The sequence below is a fragment of the Astyanax mexicanus genome, unplaced genomic scaffold, assembly GCF_023375975.1.
Source record: "Astyanax mexicanus isolate ESR-SI-001 unplaced genomic scaffold, AstMex3_surface scaffold_31, whole genome shotgun sequence".
In the NCBI taxonomy this organism is placed as follows: Eukaryota; Metazoa; Chordata; class Actinopteri; order Characiformes; family Acestrorhamphidae; genus Astyanax; species Astyanax mexicanus.
In genome coordinates this window covers 4,111,222-4,131,052 of record NW_026040041.1, presented here as the reverse complement: position 1 = coordinate 4,131,052, position 19,831 = coordinate 4,111,222, and the positions used below count along the sequence as shown (strand labels likewise).

At 36.5% G+C, this 19,831-nt stretch overlaps 1 protein-coding gene and 1 long non-coding RNA gene across 6 annotated transcripts in view; one reads left to right on the top strand and one right to left on the bottom strand.

Annotated features, from left to right (window-relative positions):
- Window positions 1-19,831, top strand: part of LOC125788897 (uncharacterized) — a 73,529-nt gene that overhangs the window by 947 nt on the left and 52,751 nt on the right. Inside the window, exon 2 of the long non-coding RNA XR_007429869.1 lies at window positions 16,912-17,028. This is a non-coding gene — a long non-coding RNA (uncharacterized LOC125788897). The remainder of the gene's footprint in view (window positions 1-16,911; window positions 17,029-19,831) is intronic.
- LOC103042049 (uncharacterized) overlaps window positions 1-19,831 on the bottom strand; it is a 40,856-nt gene that overhangs the window by 12,183 nt on the left and 8,842 nt on the right. For 4 of the 5 annotated variants that reach the window (XM_049472797.1, XM_049472798.1, XM_049472796.1 and 1 more), the window contains exons 1-3: window positions 3,483-3,673; window positions 1,825-2,088; window positions 257-814 (exon numbers count right to left, since the gene is read on the bottom strand). In XM_049472797.1, coding sequence (XP_049328754.1) covers window positions 257-814; window positions 1,825-2,088; window positions 3,483-3,549 — 889 coding nt within the window. In that variant the 5' untranslated portion in view covers window positions 3,550-3,673. Of the gene's footprint in view, window positions 1-256; window positions 815-1,824; window positions 2,089-3,482; window positions 3,674-19,831 lie in introns of those variants that run through there. The other variant, XM_049472795.1, reaches the window with a different exon arrangement.

Sequence of the window (19,831 nt, the reverse complement as noted above, 5' to 3'; positions counted from 1 at the left end):
TGCTAATAATGCTCCAGTCCTGGTGCTGGAGAAACTTTACTGAAATTCCTGTATATCTCTGTACTTTACTGCACCTTAATACCTGACTAGTAGAATTCATACATAAGGAGCACCGGATTATAAGGAGCTCTGATGATTTTTGGGAAATTTAAAGGATTTTAAGATTTTAATCTTATAGTGCAGGAATACAGTATATTATTGTTATTATGTAGTTATCATACTAATATCACCCATATTACCACCCCCAGATACTCACTGTGACTCTGTGTGATGTCAGTAGTTCTGTATTGTAAATACATCTTCAGTATCTCCTCACACTGATCACATTTCCTAACAGCATTAAAGGCTTTACTCCACTTCTCCTCCCTCTCTCTGTTCTTCTTCTCCTCCCTCTCTCTGTTCTTCTCCTCCTCCCTCTCTCTGTTCTCCTTCTCCCTCTCTCTGTTCTTCTCCTCCCTCTCTCTGTGCTTCTTCTCCTCCGTCTCTCTGTGCTTCTTCTCCTCCCTCTCTCTGTTCTTCTCCTCCCTCTCTCTGTTCTTCTCCTCCCACTCTCTGTTCTTCTTCTCCTCCCTCTCTCTGTTCTTCTCCTCCTCCATCTCTCTGTTCTTCTTCTCCTCCATCTCTCTGTTCTTCTCCTCCTCCCTCTCTCTGTTCTTCTTCTCCTCCGGGGTTATCCAGGTTTTAGAGGTGCAGTTAAACTGAATCAGATCTTCTCCATCATAACCAAATTCATTAATACTGTTTAATACAGTCAGAGATCCATCAGAACTCTGTTCACCCTCACAGCCGTGCCTCCACTGAAGAACATGACGGTCTTAAACAGAAGAACACATTCAGTCAGAATTCACTTACAGATTTTTAGACACAGACTAATCAGTATTTAACCTTTTTAATTTAGAGCAACATTTTTATACAACTTGTATGTATGTTTTTCAAGCAAAAAAACGAATGAAAATGTTTTAAAGTCCTATTAATCCTATTAATCCACACGTGTGCTGTTATTTATGGATCACAGCAGTAACAGCATAACACTGAAAGACACAGTGACCTCTAATTGATATTTAGAATAACATTGCTTTAAGCTGATGAACAGATATGACTCCTTTAAAAGTCTCATTCCATTGTTTTTATTTGTTTAATAAAAATTAATGTCTAGTTGTGTCTCTAGTATAAATGAATACCATATGAGCTGTATTTTGTGAAAAAAGTGCTCCGGTGATCCTTTATAACACTGCTTTAGTCTGGTGGAGGAGTGGGGGCGGGGAGAAAAGATAGGATTTCTGCGCTTTCTTTTGAATATTCATACATGCAAACATATCGCTTCTGATTGGCTAACAGCACTGCGACACCAGGAGGCAGTGAGTCGGACAACAGTTAGAAATGTTTTAAAATAAAGACATTTTTACACTAATTACAGTTTTTACAATGTTATATGTTACTTTACAACATGTGTAATAATGTCCTGCTAAGTGCAGTTCAGCCTATACTGACCTAGTCTTAGAGTCTCTGTAAAACGCAAAATTCCCTGGAGATCCTATTTAAACCTATAGTTACACACAGAGGACCGAACCGAGGTGGGCGGGGCCATGAATACTAATTTACGGGTTGATGTAGACACGATGCTTTTCTTGATCGACTCGTTTTTCTGAATATTTTCTTTTACTAGATGCTGCAGACAATGGAGGCTGAGGAAGAGTTTCAGGAAAACTTCAACACCTTTTTTTAATAAGATACACTGACGCAAAAGTACTCTAACAAGAAGTTGGGCAGAACAGTTGAATTTAGATATTTAAGACAAAATAAGGTAAAAACCGAGTTTTTCACCTGAGTGAGAGTTTCTGAACTCATTGATCTGCGTGACGATGAGCATATTTAACAGCTGTGTGTCGTACTGCAGTTTCTCAGTGCTGATTATCCAGTCAGATTCTGAAATGATCTTCAGCCAGTTCTGTTTAGCAGTTCTGGGTTTATCTGAGCTGCTGTTGTAGAAATCTATCTGTCTGTCATTCAGCAGAGTTACAGCAGTGCAGTCGTAGATAGTAGAGGTTTTGGACTGCATGGTGTAGAGATATAACAGAGAGTGTTTATCTGTGGAGAAACAGAAATAAAACAGTGGGTTCATCGATATTTCTTAAGTTTGGTATCCATTGATAAAATTCAAATTGATACAGTAAAATATTTTGTTGCATATATCATTATTAGTATGGAATGTGTTCTTTAAGGATTTCATGGTGTCATTGGATAAGAATTTGATTTGCTGGTTTTATAGGACTCTGAAATGTGGTTTATGCACAACTCAACAGACAAAATGATACAGTACTATCACTTAATACTTAAATTATTAACAGGATGGAATGTGCTCTTTAATGATTTTGTGGTGGTATTTGATAAATTTTTGATTTTTCAATATTATAGGACTCTGTTTTATGCATAGGACTCAAGTTTGGTATCCCATTTGACACTTGATACTTATATTATTAATGTTCTTTAAAGATTTTGTGGTAGTATTTGAGAAATCTTCGATTTTCTGGTTTTACAGGACTCCAAAATCTAGTTTAAGCAAAAAAAAATGACATTTTTCTTAAGTTTGGTATCCAATTAGTCCAAAATGTTACAGGAATATGACTTGATACTTATATTATTAATGCCATGGTATATGTTCTTCAAGGATTTCGTGGAGTCATTGGATAACAGTTGAATTTTTGGTTTTATAGGACTCCTAAATCTCTTTTATGTAAAACCAAATGGCCACTTCTCCTAAGTTTGGTATCCAACTACTTCAAAATGATACAGTAATATGACTTGATACTTATACTATTAATGACATAGTATATGGTCTTTATAACAGTATAATTTACTGATTTTATGGGACTCCAAAATCTGTTTTATACAAAACCAAACAGACAATTTCTCCTAGGTTTGGTATCCATTTACTCCAAAATGATACAGTAATGTCACAAAACAGGTCTTTAAGAATTTAGTGGTGTGATATTATCTTATAATATTATAACTGGAAATATACATAATGAATTTGGAATTGGAAGTGTTATTCCAGACTTCATTAGATAACCATTTGATTTGTTTATTTTAGAGCACTCCAAACATTTATAAAATGTTACACTGTTCTACAGATGGGTATTTGTGTGTTTCTGGTGTACATGTGTTGATTAAAACTGGTAAATTATGTTTATTAAGCTGCAAAACAAATAGTTTATGTTCTATTTACAGTCTCTGCAGTAGAAGCGCGTGCGCATGCGGCTACCGTAAACACGGTTTAGACGCGCACTCAGAGTCATCAGCGTCGCAGGAGGATTTTCACTAGGCCATATAACGTTATTGTTTCATCATCATTCTGTTTTATATTACTCGCATTAATACAAATTATTACCTATAATAAAAAAAAAATATTAAAATCATATAAAAATAAATATATAATCTACAAAACAAACAAAACCCTGATTAATGATTATGCTTAAACTCACCTGCAAACACAGCCCAGAGAAAATAAATCAGCAGAAATAAAATAAATCCTGTAAGAGGAGTCATCATCTCCTCCTCGCGCTGATAAAATTACATTAAATTACACATTTCTGCATCTCTTCTTCCCTCAGACCCAGAGCAGCCTGGGACTCTGCTGGAGCTGTAGGTTTGTAAGGGGAATACCCAGAATGCACTGTGTTCAGGGTTCATTATTACACCACTAGAGGGCGCTCCAGAATAAGTCCAGAATAAAAGGGTTCATATGGAGAAATTGATCAAAATCATAGTTTATTACATTTAAATAATTTTATACTAAAATATTTAGCTCATTTTCTCAACACAGAATAATGTCTCATGTTTCATAATTTTAAAGCTTCAACTTCCTCATTATAAAGCTTTTTAAATATAATTTTATTTCTACATTTCTTTTTTTTCTGCCTTAATTAGGACCCCCCACCAGGAGTGTGAAGACTAGCACACGCCTCCTCCGACACATGTGAAGTCAGACTCAACCTCTTTTTGAACTGCTGCTGATGCTGTAGCATTACCGAGTAGCATCACAGCGCTAACACTCGGAGAAAAGCTCAGCGACTCGGTTCTGATACATCAGCTCACAGAGCTGTATTTTTTTCTGCACACTGGCTAAGTCAGGTTCTGAGAATTTTACTGAACTAAGCAGCAGCTATGGAGGGTTATTATGGAGGGTTATTTGTGACAATATTCTATAAATAAATGAATAAAGAAAAATTAATATTAACGGTAAATATTTAAAATGAGATTTATTTAATTAAATTATTAATTTTATTTTTCAAATATGAAAACGAATTTAATTAAATATTTAATTAATTGTGTAATTAAGTAATTAAATTAAATATTTATTTAATTATTTCATGCATGCCGGTGCACTGTGAAATAATTAAATCTGTCAACATCAACCATCAAACTCAGTGGGCGGGGCTAACTCCGATCGTTTCAGACTGATTGGTTAGATTGCACAGTAAGTGATAATAGAGAGATTATAGATGCTCGAAAGCACTATATAACACTATATCTCACTTAAGAACAGGGCATTATGATGTCTATTTTTATAAAATAAAGACAATTTAAATTTTAAACTTTTATTATTTATCTCTCAACTTCTGTCAATTCCTCATGATAATATATAATCTCACAGTGCCCCCTGGTTATAACAAGGCATAATGGTATATAATAATTGTTATAATTTTAAAAAGGCCTTTATTTTAAAATTACACACATTTTTTCCTATTATTAAGTGAGTGACACAAACAAGTGGTGTACTGTCAGGACTAAGTGAAAAAGATATGTGATAACGTGTGTATTCATTTTAGTAACAGTTTAAACCCAGAGTAAAGAAGTATTTTTGTTGTAATTTATTTTAAATGTACACATAATAATATCATGTAAATGAAACCCACAAGGGGTTTATAAGAACTAAGTGAAGTTGATCTGTGATAACAGAGAGATTATAATACAGGTCTTAACCAAGAGTTAAATAATTGTTATAATGTAAAGGGCCTTTATTTTGAAATTACACATCACAATGATAATTATTATTAAGTGAGTGACACCTACACGGGGTCTACTATCAGAACTAAGTGAAAATGATCTGTGATAACATGTGGATTCCTTTTAATACCACACCACAGCAGAATGACTTGATATTGAGAAGAGGGGGCTTTTATTTTGAAATGTATTGCTGTAATCTTTAGTGTATGCGGGATCTGTGGAGGCTGGTTTTACCGCAGTCAGAAAAGAGTGAACGCGCGTTACAGCTGCAGTTAGCCCCGCCCACTGAGTTTGATGGCTGATGTTGACAGATTTAATTATTTCTTAGTGCACCTGCGCACATGATATAATTAAATAAATAATTAAATTCTTAATTCAATTATTTTATTTAAGTTAAACAATTAATTAAATATAAATGTCACAACCAATTAATGAAAAAATAACTACATTAAATAATTTGTGCATCGTTTTCATATTTAAATAATTAAATCAATAACTTAATTAAATAAATCTCATTTTAAATATTTATTGAACGTTTTAAGCAAGAATATATTTATTCATTTATTTATGTAGTATGTCACAAATAACCCTCCACACATACCTTTCGGGATTTTTATTTATTTATTTCATTATTTTATTTTATTTTCTGTTTTACCTTTTGGGATTTTTATTTAATTTATTTATTTCATACTTTTATTTATTTTGTCCTTTTGTTTATTTTATTTTATTTTTGGCCTTTTACATTTTTATTTATTTCATTTAATTCATACTTTTATTTATTTTATTTCTTAATTTCTTTTTATTATATTTCTATCATTTACTTTCTTAATAATCTTAGTGTTATTTTAAGCTACTTCCTTTTTTAGTCCCCTGTTATTTTTATTTGTGTTTATCTTTTATTATTCTAATTATTTATTTATCTCTTTATTTTGTTTTGCTTAATGTGCTATCCTGTACACTTATCTTTTTATTCAGAATTATTTTATTTATTTTTAATTAAATCTTATATTGTTTGTGTTTGTTTTTCTAATGTTTTTACCATTTAATTGTTATTGTATTATTTCTGAAGTTCCTTATTTGACATTTATTTTCCAGTGTCTAAGTTTAAATGCTCGGCTGCATTTAAAATGAGGGTTACCCTCAATGTATTGCAGAGTGAAAATGAAGATAAACTGATTGATGTGTATCGTAATGGGAAATATTAAATATTGACATTTGCACAACACATCTTAAAAAACATTTATTATATACAATTACTAAGAAAATATATCAATATACATATATACACATTTTACAAACAATGGACATCAGGGCTCAGAGGGTTTTTTGGCAAGCGGAGGAGGAGTTTGGGCAGAGAGGGTTAAGAGCTTTTCCTCAAAGGCACAACAATTTTAGCTTAACTGAAGCACCAGAGCCCAGTTTCAGGTTAAAAAAGCACTCACGGTCATTAGTGATGTGTAAACGTCTCTTAATACAAAGACCTGCTGTGATTAGATGGGCATTTTATGAGGGATAACAGCGTAAGGGTGGGTTTCCTGAAAACGATTAATCTCAGCAAATAACGAATAAGTCAGCTCTGAGAGAGTTTCCCAAACAGCTTCTCAAAGCAAAAATTAATAAACAAATTCAAAGAACGTCTTTGTTGGCTCCTCCCTCAAAACAACGCAATCAAAACACAAACATTGGATTAACATGTTAACAATATATATATAAAATAATAATAATAACAGTATATATTCACTATTATGCACAAAAAAGTAGAAATATGTTGAAATTGATATTTTTAAACATGTAATTAGGCATTGATAACATACTCTTAAATACACAACACAAATGAAAAAAATATATATATATATATATATATTAATCTGGATTTTAATGATTTATGCGTGACTTGGATTGGTTAGTTCATAAGTGCCCAATTAGACTACATACAGATAACTGATGTCATTACTGTAACATTACACAGCATAGAATCAATCACGGAAATAATAACAGAATTGTTATCTCTGGTGTTTAAGGTGCTGAAACAAGCAGAATCAACTAAAAGTAGTTATTTTAGAATAAGAACTGGGTCGGGTTACTCGTTAATCTGCGAGCGAGTTTATGTAGTACTTTAGTTATGTAAGGGTTTGGGGAAACACTCTTTAATTAACAATCAATCTTAAGTACGAGTTAACGAAGTTCTTAGAATTACAAAGCTTTTGGGAGTCCCACCCCTGTTATGTTACAGCGTGGCGCGTTGCCATCGTACACCCCATCCACCCATGGCCACAGAAAAACAGATTGCGCGATTGATCCCCCGAAAGAACATCTAATTCCTAAGTACCCAGTAAGCCTTAACCCAGTAAACTTCTAAACTGAACGGTTTATCAACAAAACAGTGCCTGGGTGTTTCAATATCCACTTAAATCATGTACGTTTCATTCAGTCTTAATGAACTCTGGACTTTACATGTTAAATAGCTAAATGTATAAAAACAAGCTAGTTAACTGGATGGTAGTACCTGCTGTGGTCGCGCTGCAGGGTTTCTGCACGGCTCCACGTAGAGAGAGAATAAACACTCCCAAAACCCCTCGCTCTCAGAAAAGCATCTGAAAAGTCCTGCTCAGGTTTATACAGGAAAGATCTCTGAGCAAATGCTCCATGTTAGCCTAGTTCAGCTTCGTCTTCATCCATAATCTCCACAAACAATAAGCTCTTTTCCTCTAGCTATATGCCTGGGATCTTAAACCAACCAACCTCGTGACGTCACCAGTGCTGCACCCTAGCTCAAACGTAACAAACATAAATATATTATAATTTAGTGTGTAAACATTTTATATAAAAAATTCCCCCAAATAAATTCCATTATATTTAATCCCTTAGAAAACTTTTCAAATGTTTCATGTCCCCTTTAAATTCATCTAGTTTGATAAATTTGCAGGATGATTGGCAGCAGGATCAGAGACAGGTCTCTCTCTCATTAGGGATGGTATCATCTATAAAAGAGCAGATGAGTAGAAAATGATTAAAACATGTCAGAATAACAATTACAAAACAAGACCAGGTTTCCCAAAAGCTTCTCAACATAATGATGATGCTTATAGGAGACTGGGCCCAGGACATTCACTCCTACACAGTGTTAGAAAGGCTGGAAGATAACGGACACAGTTTAAATCAGGCTAACGGAGCATGTCATTGTGTTTTTGCTACAGGAAAAGTACACTTTGCAGGGTTCAAAATGAAAGCAAGAGGCCTGTACTAATAGACCACTAAAGTCGTGCGTCATTCTGTAGTGCTCGTACGGCTTCCGTGTCTAAGCGTTTTTCCCTATGAGAAAAATTAATGGGGGTTTTAAAAACCCGTCTCTGTCACATTCTGTGGTTAATAAATCTGTTCAGATCTCTGTATGTTTTATTCTGTGTACATTTTACTCCTGAACATCACTGAATCCTCTGAATCACAAGATTGTTTAAGAGTCGTAATAAGAAAAATGCTAACTTTAAGCTAATGCTACAGTGCAGTGAACTGAACTCCCGGTGCCGCTGCAGAGATCAGCAGGTGACTGTTTTCGGCGCAACTCCAGAGAACTCCAGCCGTAAATTAGGAGCATTTTACACACAGCTGAGCCTAATAATGAACTAACTGCGCTTACTGAGGAGAGCTGAGAGTGAAACAGCATAAAATCACTAAAACAGAACAGTGATACTCCAGAACCAGCTGTACCACGATTTAACATTTACCCTCTTTATCATGCAGTGAAATAAATGGGTGTTTCTGGTTGGTTGTCGCCTCAGTGAGGGCAGGTAGTTAGTTGATTAGTTGATTAGTTAGATGTTAGTTGATGATTTGGGTCAGGTGTTGTAATTAGTATAAACTAATGACTGTAATTAAATACTAAACCTGCAGGGAAGCGCTGATCCTGAACTGAGAGAGACTTTCTCTTATTATCTGCCTTTAAAGCTCTTAACACAGACTACACTGCTGAACACCACACTGCTCAACATCACACTGCTCAACACCACACTGCCCAACACTACACTGCTCAACACTACACTGCTCAACATTACACTGCTCAACACTACACTGCTCGACATCACACTGCTCGACATCACACTGCTCAACACTACACTGCTCAACATCACACTGCTCAACATCACACTGCTCGACATCACACTGCTCGACAGTACACTGCTCAACACCACACTGCTCAACATCACACTGCTCAACACTACACTGCTCGACATCACACTGCTCGACATCACACTGCTCGACATCACACTGCTCGACACTACACTGCTCAACACCACACTGCTCAACATCACACTGCTCAACATCACACTGCTCAACACCACACTGCTCAACACTACACTGCTCAACACCACACTGCTCAACACCACACTGCTCAACACCACACTGCTCAACACCACACTGCTCAACATCACACTGCTCAACATCACACTGCTCAACATCACACAGCATCTCATCACACTGCTCAACATTACACTGCTCAACATCACACTGCTCAACATCACACTGCTCAACATCACACTGCTCAACATCACACTGCTCAACATCACACAGCATCTCATCACACTGCTCAACATCACACTGCTCAACATCACACTGCTCAACATCACACAGCATCTCATCACACTGCTCAACATCACACTGCTCAACATCACACTGCTCAACATTACACTGCTCAACATCACACTGCTCAACATCACACAGCATCTCATCACACTGCTCAACATCACACTGCTCAACATCACACTGCTCAACATCACACTGCTCAACATCACACTGCTCAACATCACACAGCATCTCATCACACTGCTCAACATCACACTGCTCAACATCACACTGCTCAACATCACACAGCATCTCATCACACTGCTCAACATCACACTGCTCAACATCACACTGCTCAACATCACACTGCTCAACATCACACTGCTCAACATTACTGAAATAGTTTTCACCTGTTTAAATGCTTTAATGATTCTCTGTGAAGAAGCATAATAATCCCAAATGCTTTCTGATGGGAGTTCACTGGTGTTGTGCAAAATCCAGTCCGGAGTCATTTCCAGCCGCTGTGCTGTGACATCAGTTAAACATTAGCTTAAAGTTAGCATTTTTCTGATTACTCCCCTTAAATGATCTCGAAATTTAGAGGATCCAGTGATATTTAGGAGGTAAATGTACACAGAATAAAACATACAGGGCTCTGAACAGATTTATTTACCACAGAATGTGACAGAGGCCAGTTTTTGAAAAGCCCATTCAAATCCTGTATTGACTTGAACCGCTTAGACACGGAACCCCAAAGGAACCCAAATATGGGCATAAACAACATGACGCCGACTACAAAATGACAACACGACTTCAGTGGTCTATTATCTTAATTAATCAAGGGTGTGGTTGATTTTGGTGTAGTGTGAAATAAACCAATCAGAGTGTCTCTTGCTCATCATTCTCTTTAAGAGTAGATCAGGTGAGCTCTGACTTTGGTGGATTGCTATTGTAATGGTGCAGCTACCTGGACGTGTTCAACAAACTCTTCTCAGCAGAGGAAACTGAGCTGCTGGTTGACGCTGTGAAGGAGCTCCAGCAGCTCATTTACGGGAACAGCAATGTTATTTTATTTACTATTCTGTTTATTGTTGATGTAAAAGTTGGGTTTGTGCTGCTGTGTGTTCATGTGTGTGTAATAAGTGGGGATGTATGCTTGACTTGGCGCGCCTGTGTTACCGAGATAGCAATAAACGTCTGAATGTTGACTGCTGTCAGGGTTTAAATCAGTCAGTTGAGCTCCTGTGTGCAAATATTTTACTTTTATACTGCTTATATATATATATATCATGTGTTACATGTTTTTATTTTAAACGTCATTATTATGATTACTATTATTCTGGTGTTTTTTCATGAGCCTGATCTTCTCAATTGGTGACCTACATGCAGTGCTTTTTATAACCTTACAAACTCTATTATGACACACAATATTTAAATTAAAATTAGAAAACCACAATTACACTGACCCGGCGCATTGAAATTCTGAGGAACAGCGTTGTTGACTGGCTGACATCCTGCACCACCTGAAATACAAATAAAATAAATAAATAATAGAATAAAAATAATAAATACATTTAAATAACTTATATGCATGTACTAATTGTCTTTAATTAATCATGGTTGTGGTTAATTCTGGGCGTAACGTGAAATAAACCAATCAGAGTGTCTCTTGCTCATCATTCCCTTTAAGAGTCAGGTGAGCTCTGACTTTGGTGGATTGCTATTGTAAGGGTGCAGCTACCTGGACGTGTCCAACAAACTCTTCTCAGCAGAGGAAACTGAGCTGCTGGTTGACGCTGTGAAGGAGCTCCAGCAGCTCATTTACGGGAACAGCAATGCTATTTTATTTACTATTCTGTTTATTGTTGATGTAAAAGTTGGGTTTGTGCTGCTGTGTGTTCATGTGTGTGTAATAAGTGGGGGTGTATGCTCGGCTCGGCACAGCGCCTGTGTTACCGAGATAGCGATGAACATCTGACTGTTGGCGTCTGTCTAGGTTGTATTCAGTCAGTGGAGCTCCTGTGTTTTCTGTTACCAAGATAAACAAGTAAAACTCCAGAAATGTACCTGAACACCTCATTTCCAGAACACCACGCCCATCAGTGTAGATATATTCACAAGCTCTGTTTAAAAGTGCTGGAGTTTTGGAGAGGAATGTTCTCCAGTTCTTATCTGATGAAGGATTCAAGCTGATAAACAGTCCTGAATCTTCTTTACTGAAGTTTTTGTTTCATGATTCACCAAATGTTTTCTATTGGTGGAAGATCTGAACTGAGTCATGCTGTTTTCCCGACCCAACTGATTTTGAGTTGTGTTGCTGCATCAAGTTCTAAATGAGTTGATGTTTTTCATGAAATAATAAAATGTCTCATTTGTTCATGGTAAACAGATTAGAGCCGTTTTACTGTTTTATATCTCAGGGTAGTTTTGATGTTTTTTAAATTAGAATTTTCAATCCTGCTCAAGTAAACTTGGAAATAGAAAATGTGCCATCAGCTGGAGCAGGAGCACACACAGGTGCACACACTCAGTGTCTTTACAGAAACAGTGTTAATTTTATTAACAAAAACTATGATGAAAATATTCGTTGACAACCCTTTTTTATGACAAAAATGAGACAAGAACCAAATAAAAGATAATACTTAAAAACAAGACTTATGACTTAATTCATTACACTTTTTTGTCATTGAATAAAAATTTAACAAAAACGTTAGAGACCAAAAAGCTGGTATTCAACTCTCTTGAAATCTCTTAATTACAAACATCTACCTCATATTTAACTCTCAGATCTCTTAATTATACATATCTACTCTCAGATCTACTTCACATCTACCTCATACAGCAGCAGTCAAATGTAGAGCAGTAGATCACTGGTTGACAATGATGAAGAAATTGGTATGTTTGCATTAGATTACTTATACTCACTATTCGCCTGTCCATTAGGAGAAACGGGCAGCAATGGAATGTTTTTATCACCTGAAATCATAAAAACATACAAAACATTTCTTTATTTAGATGCTAAAATACAGATAAAGCTTTTCAACGAATCGAGGCCACAAAAATCGCGCCCTCTCATATGAAAAAAAAACGTGGTCTATATATAACGTAATGTTTACAATATATAGAGGATTTATCCTGAAAACAGATGAAAACAGTATTTTATATTAAATTAGAGAAAGTTCTGCATTTCCAGAATGCTCCACTGTTCTACAGATTTATGTGTTTCTGGTGTATATGTGTTGATTAGAGCTGTTTAAATGATGTTTATTGAGTCTCAGCAGAAGAAGTGAGCGCAGCTTTCTTCCCCAGCTCTGCTGTACACACGACTAACATAATACATGGTTTAAACACAATCTCCTGCAAATATCTTACTTTTATACTGCTTATATATATTATCATGTGTTACATGATTTTATTTTAGATGTCATTAGAAAATAAATATATTTTCTGTATTGGAGTTTATGTTTGAAGAGACTGAGGGTGTAGTCAGTGGTGTGAGGGGTGATCAGTTTTTAATATTAACTCTTTCTTCTTTAAACAGAATCTGTACAGCCGCACTTACACTCACCAATGATCACCTTCTTTATAAGAACTATGAGGACCATGCCCAGTAAAATCATGAAGATCACAACTCCAGCTACTCTTTCATTCAGTCCTGGTTCAGAGCTGTTATTGGGGTTTTCTGTAAAGAGAACAGATCTCAACATCAATCACAGAGTTATATTTCTGCAGAAACACACAGTAGAACAGAGCTACTGATTTACTGATCCTGATTCATCTGCTGATGTACTTAAACAAGCATAACACAACACATGCAGTGGGTGGCACTATACAGACGTAAATATATATTTCATAAATCCTAAATTTTGTAAATCCTGCCAAAAATAAAAATAAATTAAATTGCAAATACTGTTTTTCCAAATATGTGTGAAAGTATTATGACTTGAATATTATGAAATATTATGATTTATGATACTAATATTAATTTTGTCATGATATTTTCACACATTTGGTATTAAAAAGACTTAAACAGACTTAAACAGACTAAACAATTATTTGGGCGATTTAAGGCACTAAATAACACCCCTGCAGTGAAGCCTGTTCCCAATCAGGAAGAGGAAGTACTCTTCATTGACATCGCTGATGTACGGAGAACTCTAAGGAGAATCAACACACAGAAGTCCCCTGCTGTTCACTTTGATGACTCATGACTGCGTCCCTAGGTCTGCCACTAATGACATTGTGAAGTTCGCAGACAACACTACAGTGGTGGGACTCATCAAGCATGACAATGACCTAGCCTACAGAGAGGAAGTCGACCTGCTGGTGGGTTGGTGCAGTGCTAACAACTTGATCCTGAATGTGGATAAAACAAAGGAGATCATCATCGACTTCAGGAAGAACCAGCCCAGCCATACTCCTCTCTTTATTAATACCATGGCTGTGGAGGTGGTCAGCAGCGTAAAGTTCCTAGGGGTGCACATCACAGACAACCTCACCTGGTCTGTAAACACCATGTCACTGGTTAAGAGGGCCCAGCAGCGTTTGCACTTCCTGCGCAGGATAAAAAGAGCCCACCTTCCCCCGCCCATCCTCATTACATTCTACAGAAGCACCATAGAGAGCATTTTGACGAGCTGCATCTCTGTGTGGTGTGGTGGCTGTTGCGCCTCTGACTGAAAGAATATGAGGAGAGTGGTGAGGACAGCGGAGAAAATCATTGGGATTCTCTGTCCTCCATTCAGGGCAAAAAGATACAGGAGTATGTGGTTCAGGACCACCAGGTTCTGTAACAGTTCCCCCAACATATATATATATATATATATATATATATATATATATATATATATATATATATATATATATATACAGTTCAACTAAGCTTCTTTAATATTTTTACATTCTACTAAAATACATTAATTTACAATCAGCTAGGGCTGGGGCGACGCGTCGACATAATCGACGTCATCGATTACGAAAATACATCGATTTGCATAACGCGCGTCGGCGCGTCGTAAACATGCCGGTGCCTGTGGAGAGCATGGACTCCGGAGAGCGATCTCCAGCTACAAAAAAACGCCAGCGGGCATCTAAAGTTTGGGAGCATTTCATGCAAAAGGGCAACAATGTGGTCCTCTGCCATACGTGCAAAATGGGGATGGTCTATCACAGTAGCACAACTGCTATGCAGGAGCACTTGAAGCGCAAACATCCAGGAGCACTATGTCAACAGAGTCACACAGTAAGCTACCGTTTACATCAGGGTCTCCGCGGGTGTCCTTAAAAAGACTTAAGGCTGTCTACCAAAGGTTTTAAACCTGCCACAGGCAGAAATTATACATTTTTGGTTTATATTTGTGCATGGCATTTCGCAGTTTCCAGAAACAGTAGCATTATTCATAAGTTCAGGTGTTTAGCTAAGCTAGCTGCCTTAAGTTATTTTAGCTAGAGCCGTCGGCGCTGCGGTGTTACACCGTTTTCTGTCACCGTCGGAATTTTGTGACCAGTGCTCACGGTTATGAGCGTTCGTTGGCAAAACGGAAGCTTTCTATACCTACACCTTACCCTCAGCCCTAAACTGAACCGTTTTGGCCAGTCGGGGTAAACATTAGAAACGAACACGTTTCGAATCGGCCAGTGCACCGGTCTGCTGAGAACTACTTGCCCGTGGTCACAAAATCTAGCGGTCACAGAAAACAGTGCAACACACGGTTGTGGTGTATGGGAGCTTATCCATTTTTAGCGTAATAGATCTAAACAACGTGTTGTACATGTAAGTGATTATAAGTGTGGGGTTTGGTTTAGTAGGCTTGTGTTGTTGTTGTTGTTGTTGTTGTTATATATAAATATAGTAATTTATCGTTTGCTTTAAAACGTAAAATAATAGTTATTTAAATATGTTTCTCAATAAATAGATTAGTCGACTAATCGAAAAAAATAATCGTTAGAATAATCGTTTAAAAAATAATCGTTAGGGACAGCGCTACAATCAGCATATATGCAGCTAAAACACTAGAGAACAGCCTAGTACCAAATAATATTATTAACATTTACATTTTAATATTTTAACATTATAGTCATTATGGCTTTTAGAAAAATGTGTTTTGAGGGTGGGGGGAGGGGTAGTGCACTATATGGGTGTGGCCTAAGCTTTTTGTTCTTGTTTGTGTCTAATACAACTGAAAGACCTTAGCTAATGATGATGGATTACACAGATCCCTTTTACACAATAAAATTTAAAACCAGAGACACTAGCTAACTTACCTAACGGAGCTGCGTTACCTCTGTTACCTGCATCCAGAAATCTAAACAAGCTTACCTTTCTAAATATCTTGTGAAGAGACGCATGCCTCATATTTAGAGTTAAGTTTTCACTGAACTTATCCTATAAATAATATTTGTTCAGTAAGTCGCTGTGTGCGATTCAGTGTGAGTGCCTCAAGGGTTATGTGCTTCAGCACCCCCGCCAGAAAAAGCACCGCACACATCATGTTCTTGGCTTAATTTTACTTAGAAAATGCTATGTTGATTCATAAAAAGAAGAAAAATAACTATGGGTGCTTTTCCTGGTCGGGGTGCTGAAATCGGCACATAAGGACTGATTATAAGGAAGCTCTATGGAGCGACTGTGTTCCAATCACTGCTCAGTAATATCATTAGAAATAAATTCCCAATTCGTCAGCCTTTGACATTTTTGTTAATTTTTTATTATATAATTTTTTATTATATATATGTAAAGCGTAATAAATTTTATCATAGTTTTTGTTTTCAAGTATTAATTTTTATTTAGCTTTTGGCTCGTCATTAAACATAGGTCGAGATTTTTCGCCATAGTTTTCGTTAACGCAATTAAAACTGCTGGTAGGTGATAGAGCGTCCATTCATTTTCTATGGGAGGGTATGATTTGTCTCTACAACACGACATCAAGCAGCAAGCCACAATGGATTTGAGATTTTCTCAATTTTATGCAAATTTATTATGAAGCAGCAAAGCACGATTCTATGCTGATTGGTAGAACAAATTCTTTGGCACAGACACAGGGGTCTGAGATGCTGATAAGTCACAACAGCGACAAACGTTCACACCCACAAGCACCAAATATGGTGCAACACCAGTGAATTGTTGCATGCCAGTGTGAACTCAGTGCTTGACTTGTACTGAGAAACTACTGCCACAAATCTAATAAAATAGAATTAATGGTTACAGTGTGCAATAAGTGTCACCAATCACAGTTATAATTACCCCATTTCTTCATCACTTCTTCTGTGAGGGAGCTGTGAGACACATAACAGTAATAATCTCCTGGATCATCACCACTGATCTTCACACTCTTCCTCAGCTGGTAGGTTCCATCATCATTGGGTCTGATTCCAGAAGATGTGATCAGATGATCAGGAATTTCAGTGGTGAACTTCCTCAGACTCATCTTCACGTGTTTGGGGTAGAATCCCGTGATCAGGCAGGTCAGTATCAGCTTTCTCGAGTCTCGTACTGATTTCTTTGCAAATATATAAACAGCAGGTGGAGCTAAAGGCAGAAAACAATTTATAGAAATCAGTTTTTAGTAGAACAGAATAAACAGGGCTAAATGGGCTGAGCTCTTCTGATACAATAATGTGCTTACAGTGTAAGAACAAACACAATCTAATTATTATTATAATTATTAATCACACAGTAACCAAATTATAATCACTTGACTAGAGATTAGCTGTAACACTTCTAAGGCAAGATGCAAAACAAGTCAGTTTTATTAGACATTTTCAAAACAAAGAACAAAAATTATTAAACACAAAGACACAAAAACAAAGACTATAAAACAAAACACAAGACTGCCTACCGACACGAGCCAGAGGAGGGCAGAGAAAGAGGGACAGCAGGAGAGTTAGCTAGCTAGCTATGCTAACATTCAAACAACCGGCTCTCTGGCTCGGCCGGCTCTCGCCTGGGTTAGTGCCTGGAGCGACCGGCTCTGTCTGCCCGAGCCGGTCGCTCCAGGCACTGACCCAAGCAGACAGAGATGTATGGAGCTAAATTAGTGAAAAAACTACGCAAATAAAAAAAAACGTATTCTGTAAATATGATATTACTTGCAAACAAACACAACACGTTTTACAAATACAAAACTCGACTATGTAACACACAGCGTTTTACAAACACAAAACCTGATGGTTGTAAATATATACGTAAACTTCAAATAAATACACGGCTGTTTTCTAATACATTGCTCTTAAAAAACAAAAATAACACGTTTTACAAATGCAAAAGGCAATAAAAATCATGTAAAACATGATTTTCAAACATTACTGTGTCATGATTCATGAACATGCACAGCTTATTTGTAAATCACGTGACTTTTGGCACACTTTTAACCAGAGACTGTAAAAAAAGATGAAGGCCGTGTCGCCGTTCCCATTCATTTAATGAAAATGAAGCCAACATCTTCCGCCATGTTGGCGATCCTGATACAGATAGATAGATATTAATACAAAGTATTTCAGCATATTGTCATTAATAGCATTTATTTGCAAAAAATATATACACAAAGCATAGGCAAAAAATATAAAAAGCTATTAGACCTCAAATCTCAAGAATTAATTTAAACACAATTAACACTCTCACTAACAGTGAGAGGCGAATACACGGAGAGGAGAATACAGGAAGAGGGAGTAGTGTCGAGGTCCCCTGTGCAACAGGCGTCTCCAGAAGCTGATATGGTATTGAATTCACATCAATATCAAAGCTCATTGGAAAGCATATATTATTCTAAATATATTATTATGCCAAAAATATTTCTGTTATAAACAACATATTTCTGAACGAAACACACAGTACTGTGCAAAAGTTTTAGGCACCTGTCGGAATTTCAGTAAAGAAAAAGCTTTTTATCTGTGCAGTAAGTGTTTATTAGCTCAGTAAAACACTAAAAATACAATAAATACAAACAGCAATTGTACAAAAAGCAGAGCTTTTACAGCCCTGTTTTCCTTAAAACATCTCCTAATCTCTCCTCTTAATCTGAGTTTAATAGAGTTATTTCTAGTTTTCATCATATTAATCAACACCTGGTTTGGTAAATTACTGGTAAATGTTGTAAATCAGGTGAGCTGCTGACGGAACTGAACATAATAATAAACACATGCTGTCTGAGGAGCATCCAGGAGAAATCTGGAATCTCTACACTGTGTTCTTCAGCTCGGCTCACAGGATATAACATACTTAGTATTTAAGTTTATTGCATCTGTTCAAATCATATGTGTATGTGGTGCTTCTTTCCACACTCATATTGCATTCATGTAGTTTGAATTAATCTATTACTAAACGTGTCTGCCAAAACACATTTTTTCAACAAACTTAGTTATACTACTTAGGAGTTATATTATATAATTCATAGTAATATACATACTAATATATATATATATATATATATTATGTGTGTGTGTGTTAGTGAGTCGAGTTTTGTATTTGTAAGACGTGTTGTGTTTGTTTGCAAGTAGTATCATATTTACAGAATACATTTTCTTTATTTGCGTAGTTTTGGCACTAATTTAGCTCCATAGAGATGCCCTTGACTTGTATCTTTGCACCCTCGACTTTTGACATTGATGTGGCGCAATAGTTAAAGGAGAAATGATCATGCTGCTGCAGAAGAGACAGAGTTAACACTGATGTGTGTGTGTGTGTGTGAGGTGGAAAGAGCACAGGGGGGAGTAATTTACCAAACCAGGTGTTCATTAATATGATGAGAACTACAAATTAAACTCTATTAAACTCAGACGAGGAGGAGAGTTTAGGAGATGTGGAAGCTGCTCTGCTTTGTGTAAAATTGCTGTTTGTATTTATTGTAATGCTGTAATGTGTTTTACTGAGATAATAAACACTTACTGCACAGATAAGAAGCTTTTTCTTTACTCAAATTCCCACAGGTGCCAAATAATTTGCACAATACTGTATATATACATACACTGGAAGACTGGGAATGGATTAGAAAGTGAGGGGCAAGAAAGACAAACAGAAACACTAATGACTGGGTGGGGCTAGGGTGGAGACAAGACAGAAACACAGGGCCATGTGTTAGTAGAGCACATGAGGAGGAAAACAAGACAGAAGGGAAGTAGGACAAGGACAGGAAGAACTAAAAAAATGGAAAAACAAGACAGACACGAGCTACGGTGTGACATTAGCTTGTTTGTTTTCCTGTGGAACTAATGTGTTGACTAATATCAAACATATTACCCCCCAGATACTCACTGTGACTCTGTGTGATGT